We start from the raw sequence: 12,331 nt of genomic DNA on the forward strand, positions 1-12,331 counted from the left end.
AGTGAAGCTCACTTTTAGTTTTGATCCTTTGTGTTTACAAAATAGCCTCTGAAGCACACAGAACCCCATTGCCATGTGGGATAGATGTTGTGTATACAGAGAGAAGGATAAGGTGCATTTCTGTCAGGATGCCACAGTAAGTAATCTGAAGATTGTCCATTGACAGTGTTGAGGGTTTTGTCCTTTTTCTATTTATTGTTAGCTGTCGCTGACAGACGCCATCTTTGACTCTCCCTCACTGTAGACTAGTGCACGGAAAGTAGCACTTCAGAAGCATTTTGCAATCATTTTCTAAAAATTCAAAAACAGGCAAAACGTAGGATTATCTGTGGTGTCAATGGATGTTACAGCTTCCACTGTAAGCCTGTTAGCTTTGGATCAATCTGAATGATGTCACATCAATCGTAACCCAAAAAAAACAAAAATTGAAAGTGGCAACAGAAAAACCGGAGAGAAACGACAGTGACAGTACTAGTTCTGGGGTGTTTATGCTCAGAGTCAGTGTTGTAACCAATGACACAGGTCATGGAAGCGTGCCTTGTGGATACAAAAAGGGACTGCCACCCTAAATTCAACCTCTCAGGCAGCCCTCCCTGTGTGGCTGCCTCTAAATCTTGTTTGCTTCAATAGGATTGGCAAATCTACACCCAAAGTATAACTCCATCCTTAAAGGACAAATCTGCTGATATTCTGTATTTTTGTTATGGTCAGTAAATCCCACAAGCAGACTAAAAACAACAATGAATCATATTCATATTCAATAATTGATCCTACTAACAAGTATTGTGTGTTTAGCCAAAACCTGAAATAATTTCCTCTCTACTATTGAGAGTTTGCTATCAAGTATATATTTGTGACAATTTTTAAAAACGTGGAACCAAGTGGACTTTGGGCTCAAAGCTACAGACAGGCTGGGGAACTATGGAAGTGTGAGAGAAAGACTAATGCGTTGTTGCTTTTTGTCTTTTCATGGTATTTGCTGACAATAACAAGAATTTGCCGTTAACTTGAATCACCTGGTACACAGCTTTAAACTAATAACTATGTTATCATAAGATCTTATTGAGATATTACAGCTCTGATGATGCATTAACACCCATGAATAGTGGTTATATTGGTGCATGGAAATTCATTTTTGTTTAGGAGGTGTGACTGTATGCACATGCGTGTTGTGAAAGTATATGATCTGACGGTCGGCTGGTGATGTGCACTCAGACTGTTAGCATCCTATCATTAGCATACATGTAAGTTATACCACATACTGTGGCATTGCCCTGCTGGCATAAATCCTAACGTGTCCCTGAGCCATCCTCGCTCAGTCACACTGTCTCCTCTTTTCCGCTCTTCCCAGCAGCAAAAACTGCCCAAAACAGTTCCCTGTCGTTCTCGGGCAGCAATTTCTATTGGTTTTGGCTCGAGTCCTCAGTCTTGTCAGTGAAGCTGTCACTATCTTTGGAGTAAGCACTGCCTGAGAGGGCAACCTCAGGGCAGGAACATTGGTTAACCCTTTGATATCCTGTGCAGTTGTGTCACCTCTGGACACCACTGGGGGGGGGGTTATCGTGTCAGAGGTGTTGCTGAGCTTCTTTGATAAAACCTTCAGCCACTTCTCTGGCCGTTGGGACTTCTATGAAATCAGCGGGTGTCTAAGAGCTCTTCACAGATGTTTTGAGCCCTTTGTGCACATGTTCCACACAGTCTGTGCACAGTTCAACTAATATTCATAGAGTTGTATCTGCAACAGCAATACATTTTCAGAACATGGAAGGAGCTTGAAGGTCCTGTGATATGATGGTATGACTTATAGTGAACACTCAATTTGTTAGTTTAGATATGAACTATGAGCCTCAGTTCACTGACTACAGAAATACAATTTCTCCCTCTTGTGCTCACGCTGGCCTGAGATGGTTCAGGGTTCAGAGATACTTTTGGATACAAGATATTAAGGCTCCGGTAGTGTAGAGTATTGGCCACAAGATGTCAGTATTTAGCTGTGAACTAACTGAGGAACACACACAACCATAATAGTGGCAAATGAATTGTCTTGCAGCCTCCTCTCTGTTGTTTACATGAAATCATGCAGTCGTGGCAACATATCAGTCAATGCGAAATAAATAAACCAAATTCAGATAGAAAGAATAATTCAAATTGTAGTTAAGTTGTATTGCTATAGGTTTGTAGACTAAAGTAATACCGTACGTTTATTGAATATGCCTAAAAATGACAATCGAAGTAGCCTACTGCCTCGGTAAGTGTGGGTATGTAAGTATCTACTGGACCTTATCTGCACTGTGCGAAACTGAAAAATCACTGCACGCTGAATAGGCTACCATGGAAAATGGAAAACAAGTCAGATAAGAAAAAAATATATTACAGGAGAGAATATATGCCGCTGTGCATTTATAGGTTTTGGTCAGATGATCCTCACGAACAGCTCGTGGGACAAACTCGTAGCAGCTTTTATGCAAATTGTCCTCCTCAGCGTGTTTTCATTGGAGAGGAGCGTGGAGGTGTAGTCTGGAAGGCGTGACATCATGCCAATGCAGCTTTATGAAGAAAGTGCGCTTCTCCTGAACAGACAGAGGTGCGTCCAGTCCTCTGGCACACAGTCAGTGGACTTTTAGTTTGTGGCTTCAGAGAGCAAACACGCTGCGCGGTGCAGAATCCCCACTCGGTGCAGAGTTTGACAGGCTGGAAGCCTTTTACGCACGCAGTGTTTTTCCTCCTGAGCTGAAATCAAAGTTTGGAAATACTCTCTTTTTGAAAGTGAGTGCGCTTTCACTGGCTGCATGAAATAGCGGTGGACATCTGGAGCTATTTGAAGAGACTATTTTGCCATTTTATAGGCTATGACCGCCGAGGCGCATTCACATTTGGGACTGCAGAAAACCCCAATGGATTTCGTCAGCGACTTTGACTTAATGAAGTTCGGTGTCAAGAAGGAGACGATGCAGGGAATAGACCGCTCCTTCATCGGGCCGTGCAGCCAGCTCCAGAGACCAGACTCGGTCTCTTCCACCCCTGGCAGCACACCTTGCAACTCGGTACCCTCATCACCAAACCTCAATCCAAATGAGCAGAGAAATAACCCCGGAGGAGACCAGTTCTGGATACCCAACAACGGGGGTTACCCTCAGCAAATGTACCCTCAAGCGTTTGGCCTGACACCCGAGGACGCAGTTGAGGCCCTCATCAGCGCCACGGCGCAGCAGGGACACCCATCTGCGCCCCACGGCCACCATCCGCCACCTTTCCAAGCTGAATACGACGGGTACGGCCACCTGAACGAGCCTGTCCAGCACTACCCGGGACTGCCGGGTCACCCCGACATGCAAGGCATACCCAGCAGTCACTGTCAAGACCCCTATCTCAAAGATGACATGGGGAGTGAGTCCCCCGAGTCGCCGGAGGCCCAGCAGGTCCTCGGTGCGCACCATCATCTCCAGCAGCAGCACAGCCGCCACGACAGGCGATCCAACGCCGACATGCACTTCTCAGACGACCAGCTGGTGTCCATGTCCGTCAGAGAGCTCAACCGGCTTCTCAGAGGCCTCAGCAAGGACGAGGTGATGCGTCTGAAGCAGAAGCGCCGGACCCTGAAAAACAGAGGTTACGCTCAGTCCTGCCGCTACAAGCGCGTCCAGCAAAAACACATTTTGGAGCACGAAAAGACGAGCCTGGTGTCACAAGTGGAGCAGCTCAAACATGAACTCAACAGACTGATCCGGGAGAGGGATGCATACAAACTTAAATGTGAGAAACTGTCCGGTGCTAACTGCTATCACGAAACTGGGTCTACTAGTGACAACCCTTCCTCACCCGAGTATTTAATGTGAGTTTGTTAAATTCCTGCAGAACTGATTCTTCTCCATAGAGAGCCATTTATATTGACAGCTCGCCTTGCTCCTTAACAAACAATCCCGTGGATTCATCAAGTTTTAATTAATGTTGGACATGAGGATATGGCTGAAACAATTGTAATAGATTCAACAAGGCAACAAGTTATGAATGGAAAATTACTATGAAGCATGCATGCAGGACATGTATGAGATGTTTTTATTTTATACAGGCATTATACTTGAAATCAGAGAATATTCCCTTTTATTAATAGGCTACACAATCCTTCTGCATCAGTTACTGCTCAATTTTTATTTTGATGATTTTGCTTTGCTTAGTTTTTGTAGCTCAAATTATATTTTATGTTCAGCTTCCTTAAAATAGAAAACCTACTGAAAAGATTGATGCTACAAATGACGTTCATATTTTTATGAAACTGATTCTGCTGGACAGATGTGTTCCTTATTTGCTTTTCTTTTAAATATAATATACAATTATACAAATTGTTTTTCATCTACTATGTTTTTCATTCACTATGGATCAATAAAACTATTGTGACTTTTTAAAATTGTGTCTCATCTGCTGACAAATCACTATCCCTTAAAAAAAAAAACGGTCATTTTTGCCTCGCATGCACAATTTTCTTTGCAGTTTCCATCATGGCAGTGTAGATTTGTTATACATCTCAGACCTATTCCAACATTTTTTATAACCAGTTTCACACAATTAAAAGAAAAACTGCTGAATCCATTTAATCAGATACATAAAACATAATGTTTGAGCACACTACATAAATTAGGTTATTGAAGTATGTCAGTTGGTACATATAATACATAAATGAGGAAATACATTTGCAGACTACAAGACTACAATCATAAACCACTATAGATCTCAATTCTAAAATTATATTATGACACTGTAAAATGTGAAAAGAGTCACAGCAGTCACAGGGTTAGTTTCAAGAAGTAACATCTCATCATTATGAAGTATTTCACTGGACAGCCAAAAGAACAAGAACAGTAACAATCACAGTGTATTTTTTAGTTGAATCAAAGGACGCAAGGCTTTCTCTCCTTCTCTGACCTTTGCCCTTCATGGAGTGCTGCTTCCTGTGGGACCCCGGCATGTGAAAGCACAGGGGGCTGACTGGCAGGGGCTGTGGGGCGCAGATAAAATGGAGTGGAAATCAGGCTTCCCCTCTGCTCTCTTCCTCAGACAAACAGATCACCTCTGCATTCATTAACAGAGGAAGAGAGAAACAACAACTATGGCACACTGCTTGCCGCTCCTCTGGCCGCCTGCACAGGAATATTTTCACTTGATATGTTTTTTGGGGTTTTTTTGTGTGTGTGTGTTTTTGTTTTTTTTTTTGAAATCCTCAAGCAAATTTCCTCAACACAGATCATTCTCAGTTCAGGACTACAATAATATTTGGATGACCGTAATAGTTCCAAGGCCACTGTGATAATGTGTGATAAGTGGTCACATTGTACATTGAGTTTATAACCTCCGCGATGGCCTGTGCGCAGAACGTCTCAGTGAGTTCTCCACTGTCAGGAGAGACTTTCTCACTGTTCCCCCTTTGCGAGAGTTCAGCTTGGCAGGTGGCGCGGTTAATGGCACCACCCTTTAGCCTGGAAACCAGGTTCTCTTTTCAAGTGTGACCCCTGACAGTTTTGACCTCACCCTCTGTTGAGGGAAAGCAGCTCTAAAATCACACCACAGGTGCAAAAGCACTTTCCTTCTCAAAACAGGACTAATCCCTGAAGGTCGGCCGGCTACACTGGGAGTGTGTGACGTAGATGACTGCGTTTCTGTAGCAGAAAATAACCAGATGGTTATGGCAAAGAATAATTCTCTTCCATATTTTAATGTTAATGGGAAAGTATCATTAATAAGTTCCTCTTATTTATGGCATAAGACTATATTTACAGGCAGGTTTAATTTTCAAATGAGGTTTCCTCTATTTTAAAAGCGTTCTCATATATATATATATAAATATATATTCTTCAACAGTAAACCTACTCAGATTACTGCTGTCCAAAAGGTAAAATTCACACAATTTTTATTGAAAACAAAAATATGTTTTAAATTAGTTTAGTTGAATTATTTCTTCATTAACTTTTTGTCACAAATCAGTATCATTTTACATGTCATGATGTCATTTGTAAATGACATAATCAGTTGAAACATTATAAAAAAAAACTGCATGCTTAACATCACCAAGAAATGTCCAGAATTATATAATATTTTACACTGAACTACCTTAAGTCTAAGTGTATATTTGCAGATACTATACTAGAGAAAAGGTATGCATGTATATGTACACTTGTATGTATTTGCATTGTATATACTGATGCGCTTTAGTTGTGCGGTTTTTCAAACAGTGCCTTTCTTTGTTTGGTGTCATATGTTTGCGCACTTGAATACATCATATGTGGATTTTTAAGCAACGGCGGAATAATACAGTGGAAGTGTTGGCGAGGAGAGTGGTTTGTGGTACTGTGTGACAGTGTGCAGGGTGCCATTGTAGAAACGATTAGCCAGCTCTTTTCCCTCGCATGTGATAGGCTGCTGGGCCTGATGTGGGAGCCTCACAGCCCCCCTCCCCCCTCACTTCTCCTCCTCCTCCTCCCCGCCACCAACACCCCAAGCCCACAACGCCTGAGGCTGGCTACTGAGTCAGCAGGAGGGAAAGGTGTCTGCACGGCTGTGGCATCAGAACAAGAGAGAAAGCAAAATAGCTGGAGAAGGATAAAGAGCTGTGAAAACGGTTCAGAAAAGACTTGCTTGCGTTTTTTAACAGATGGAGAGAGGGAACGACTGCAAAAAAAAAGTCAGAAGGAGATGATGAAGCAGGTTAAAAAGAAAGTATCATCCACTAAATTATTTTAAAATCTCCTTTGCAGATGCTTTTTTCTTTCACAGTGACTAATAAGACAAAATGTACCCGGTAAATGTATCTATAACACACTTTTACACAATGAATAACACTTATGAATGAGTGGTCGTTCAGTGAAAACACTCAAACAAATCAGTGGAACATGGTGCCAACCTCTTGGCCGAGTCGTGGGCTTTGCCAAGGCCTGGCTGCGTCTCAGACAGCGGACACAGACAGAGGAATGCTGCAGACACTCACCATTGTGTGGGGAGAGGCAGAGGAATGCAGGCTGCCAGGCTACGTACACTGACACCAATGAACACAGCCAGAGGCCTCGAGCCATGAGGGAAGGCCGGGCCACAGTCAAACATCGCTCACCACTTCCATCTGTGATATCATACCCATCTCCCCTGGACTGCATTGGTTTGGTCCGGCTCGGCTGTCTAAACACCGAGTATCTTGTTGTAGAGTTCCTGACTGACTGTTAGAGATTAGCTACAAACAGGCCTGCCAAATAAGAATCAGTTGATCAGCTGAGTAAATATTCTTTTGTTTCAGACAAACCCCTTTTGATCAATCAGTGAATTTTTCATTCAAATTAATGATTGTCACTAATCTTCTGTGGCTAAATGTCAACTGACCAGACATTTGACCCCCAATAACAAGCCATTTCCAGCCCCAGCCAGTTCTTTTACCGTTGTTTTGCAACAGTTAAGTGTCTCATACTGTGTGATAGTCTGTAAGAGTGGCTTCACGTGAAGCGCAGAGCAGAGATTGGGATGGACGGCAGGATGGACGACGGGCTTCCTCTTTCACTTCCTATATGAGGGTCCAGTCAAGTGACTCTTTGTGAGAGTGTTTGGTTGTATGTCGCAGGAAAGCACAGCTTCGATGGCTGTGGTTTCCGCTCAGGATGTCCAGTCGTTTCTGCGTGCAGTTGTGACACTGTGAATCATGCAGTGATCACACACGCACACAGACGTCTCCATGGACATGGCATACATACACACTCGCAGACATGCTTATGCAAATACATTCATGCGTATGTGCACTTTCTAGTTCTCTGGCGCATATTTTTCATAAAACCATGTGATTGTGACAACTAACTTTTTTGTGATCAATGTATCTTTCTCTTCTCTGATCACCTTTCTTGATCACCTCCTATGAAGGTATTTCTTTCCATGTTGCCACACTGAAAGATTCCATGGTAATTATGATTGTACTACTGGTAATGACTCAAGTTATCACATGATTGTCTCTGCAGGATCCAACAGAGTGGATTAATGTGTAGCCTTAGAACCACAATAAAGCTTGTCCTGCTATCTTATTGGCTGCAATAAGGAATCTGGCTTCCTGGGGACGTTGTGTTCAGCGTGTTTGTGCATGAACTCCTGGGGATCTGATAGGATGGGACTCTGATAAAGTGCTTGTCACGTTTCAGTGGACACCACTGAGAAAAGTGTGACAAAGTCCTGTTACATTGCAGACCCTGGACTTTGGTTACAGAGCAAAGGGTGAACCACTGTATGTAATAATTATACAGGTTGGTCCCAGTATGACAGAAACATAAAACAGCTTAAGGTGAAAAGTAGAGGGGTATTACTGCCACACACAGCAAGGTAAATGAACTGTTCAGCTGATGTGAAAGTGACTAATCATTTAGATACAGACATTTCAGTCACCAAACACTCAACACCTTGACTTTATTTCCAACAAAGGATACTGCAGATTTACAGCATAAATAACATGCCAAAGAGTGATGGGAGGATTATAAGAGAAGAAAAGAGAAGAGAAAGAGAAGAGAAAAGAGAAGAGAAGAGAAAAGAGAAGAGAAGAGAAAAGAGAAGAGAAGAGAAAGAGAAGAGAAGAGAAGAGAAGAGATCTCTTTCCCTTTCATTCCCTGCTAGGATTTCCTGTCCTGTTTTATGGGGGTCATGCAGCTGGCAGGCGCCCTCCTGTTTCTGTCCATAATGATGACAGGCATCCATTAGTGCACAGTAGAAACACGAGACACAGAGGTTAACTCAGCCCCCCCACACACACACACCCCCACCCCCCCACCCGACCCTCTTCCCTTTCAACAGCCCCTGGACCCCAGTATACAACCCACCTATCTATAGGGCAGATAATTGTGGCTCTTAGTTGCTGTTGGCAAAGCTTCGCTGATTAAGGGTCAGCTCCTGCTCAGACAACAACATGTACACCCTGACGGGTTTAACACAACCTGGAAAGCAGGTCCAGCCCGCGGGGACCATATTGTGTCTCTGGTATATGACATACTCGCATCCGGGAAAAGTCATGGTGGGACTCTGGTTTTTGGGAAGAGTGCTGCAGATGAGAAAATAAACTGTTCTGGCTGCAGTTAGGAAATGAAAGAGAGGACAACATGTTTTTTAGTGGTTTTAAATCTGAGAGATTTTGTATGTTGTCTGTGTGTGTGTGTGTGTGTGTGTGTGTGTGTGTGTGTGTTGTGTGTGTTGTGTGTGTGTGTGTGTGCTTGTGTGTGTGTGTGTTGTGTGTGTGTGTGTGTGTGTGTGTGTGTGTGTTGTGTGTGTGTGTGTGTGTGTAAGAGATCACTTCAGGTTTTTGGGATAATGTGTTACTGTAAATTTAAATTAACTGTGGCCCCAGAAATGCGGGACCTAATTAGGGAAGTTTTGAATATAAGTTTTGAAATCGAAACAGACGTACCATTCAACACCCTACTTCACTGACAAGAGAACATGGTGGCAGCAGTCATACGTTCTGGTGAAGTCTAACAGGCCTCCTTGGAATTGGGTGTGTCACTCTGCCACTAATGTGTCATGTTAACATCTCCCTTATGTCATAACTCTTCCTTCATGTTTCTAACAAGCACTGCACTAAACTTAAAGTCATGATTTTAGCACAGCTGTAACCAACTCTGCCCTCTGCGCAGATGGAGGATTTGGCAGAACAGTGTTCACACGCCCATTCTTTGATTCTCTGGCCATCTTTGTCATCATGCTCGATGTTAAGCTTCCACTAAAACAACTGAGGAACAACCAACTGTGTGCTGTGGTCGGACTGTCAGGGAGAGAAGCTTGTCATTGGCCAGCACAGAGCTTATAGGGATCTATTTAAGGGGATACAAGTCTTTATACTACAGTGAACCCATGTACTTGTTTGCTCCTTTTGCGGTCAAGATACAGGAAGTACTTTGTTCTGGGATTTAACAGCAGAAAAAAAGAAACCCTAACTTCTCAAAAAAATAAAATGAAAGGTTACAAGAAAACAACAAAGTTTACTGAGGGTGCGATAAGAGTTCCCACTGAATTTAGGATACATTTAGGATACATTCTTGTAAGACAAACATCGTTTCAAACTACCCGCAGTCACATAAATCTGCTTCTTGAGACTTCATTGCAAACAGAAATAGAAATCTCATGGGTACTAACAGATATTGTTCTTAGACAAATTTGTGATTTCAATCCTATATTAACAAATTTTTGGACATGTGGGGACAGCAGAAACAAAACTGTAAACACAGTACTTATGTTTTATCACCTTTTAAAGGACTAATTCGATCTTTTGGGAAGCAGCTGGTTGGCTTATCTATATCTTTTTTTAATAGGGTGGGGTTATCTGCCGTTATATGAGCACTGACTTCCTATAGTCTCCGCTAGTTGCCTGGCAACCTCACAGTGACCACAAAACTCAAGGAAGCTTCATATGTAGCATACAGACATGAGAATAGTATCAGTCTTTTCATCAAGGAAAGTGAATGGATCTCCAAATGGATGTCAAACATTCACACTCCTTTTACCTCTGGTTTTGGTCTCACCCAACTCCAAGGGAAAATATGCTACTTTTTAGCAGCTAAATGCTTCACTATGTTCACCAGATAGCTGCTGCCTCTTTGGTGCTGGACAGGTAGTATAAAGGATCACTTTTGCTATGTTTATGCCTGTCGCTTATACTAGTGCGGTGTTTTTGAGCCTTTAAGATTGAGACTTTTGGAAACGCTGCTGGTCCCATTGTAGTTTGAAAACTCCGGGATTGCGTTTTAGTTTTGACGGGCAGAAACAGAGACTTTTGGAAACAATGATACAGACACCCACATTCGCTCCCTGATTATCTTATCGGTCACAACGTATCCTTCCCTCCTTCATCACACTTCTATCACGTGATCCTTTTCCTTTTGCCTCAACTAACAGTTAGCTAGCAACTGTTGCGCAGTTTAACTCTGCATTTCATAACGCTACAACTGCCATTGATGTTCCTCGTTGGTAGTATTTTCTGCAACTAAGCAACCTACTGCAGAGTAGGCAATGTGCTTCCTGTTTACACCGGCATGCGCACACCCAGTGTACATTAATAGTCATGCGATATGCTAGAGGTATATAAGTCTAAAACGCTCATCTTGATGGAGATCATTTTTGTTTTAAAACCTCTTTCAAGTTATACATAGTCATGTGATCCATTCTTATTATAACAAGAATAAATGTCTAGAGCCATGCAAGTCACCATTTTAGTTTAGCACGTTAGCATGCTAGCATTTGCTAATTAGCAGAAAAAGTACAACTTAGATTTTTGAGAATGTCAATAGTTTTGCATGTGTTTGGTCAAAAACCAAATTATTGGACAAACTTAAATTTTGACCCAAAAAGTCAGGGGCTCACCAAAGTTTTTAGGGTTCATCCTGAGGAGTACATGAATACCTGAACCAAATTTGAATAGATATCCATCCAACAGATGTTGAGACATTTCATTCAAAACATCAAATTCAACCTGATGGAGGTGCTAGAGCAGAAGTAAGGGGAACACCAAAATCAGTACATTGTCTGGGGACCATGAATTTCTGTACCAAATTCTGTGCGATTCCCTTTGATAGATGTTGAGACATTTGACTGGATAAGTCAAAGTACTGACCTGATGATGGCACTTGTCATCATTTGTCACAAGTCATGGGACTCATCCTCATGGCACCATCATTATCTGTATAAAAATTTCACAGCGATTCATTTTACAGTTGTTGAGATACAGCAGCAGTCCAGTGACAGGGAAGAGAAAGTGAACTGTGTAAAGGAGCACACCGCCCACACGTGGCCAAGCTGTGGCCTGCAGCACTAACATCTCCAAGCTGTCCAACAACACACGTTGGTGGTCTCTGACTAGTAACCCATCAAACTCTGACCTTAGCCTGCACATCAGGTGTTGAGAAACGTTCAACTGTCCACTTGTTATGGGAACCTCCCATCTGCCAGCCTCCCACGTTTACACTGTCTTCTGGAGCATAGATGAAACCTCAGACAAAATCAGACAAATGAGTGAAACTATCAGACTGATAGTATCAAAGCCCAGAAAAAAAACAGCCCTAAAATGTGTTTCTGTTTGGCTGCACTGGTGAAAAACATTTGCAGTGAGTATGTCAGCTTCAAATCTCCTTTGTGCAGGCGAGGTCAAAAGGTCACTATAAGTCTGTGAGTGACAGCAGTAATGGTGAGTGGGGCTATTTTTAAATCTCGAAGGAGAGGAACAGCCTTGACTCATGTGTGGATCCTGCACATTCTGTTTCCACACAAAATACTGAAACTGCTCTTTTTGTTAAGTTGCCCTAAAATAAGATTGCCAGCATCAATATGACTTAATGGC

General features: G+C 42.5%; 1 protein-coding gene across 1 annotated transcript; it reads left to right on the plus strand.

The window, feature by feature from the left end:
• Window positions 1-2,417: 2,417 nt before the first annotated feature.
• On the plus strand, window positions 2,418-4,405 carry mafbb (v-maf avian musculoaponeurotic fibrosarcoma oncogene homolog Bb). The gene has a single exon (XM_056398217.1). It carries the CDS (start codon window positions 2,850-2,852, stop codon window positions 3,834-3,836), a length of 987 nt encoding a protein of 328 aa, XP_056254192.1. The 5' UTR covers window positions 2,418-2,849; the 3' UTR covers window positions 3,837-4,405.
• The last annotated feature ends 7,926 nt before the right edge of the window (window positions 4,406-12,331 follow it).

Source organism: Seriola aureovittata, chromosome 2 (assembly GCF_021018895.1).
Source record: "Seriola aureovittata isolate HTS-2021-v1 ecotype China chromosome 2, ASM2101889v1, whole genome shotgun sequence".
NCBI lineage: Eukaryota > Metazoa > Chordata > Actinopteri > Carangiformes > Carangidae > Seriola > Seriola aureovittata.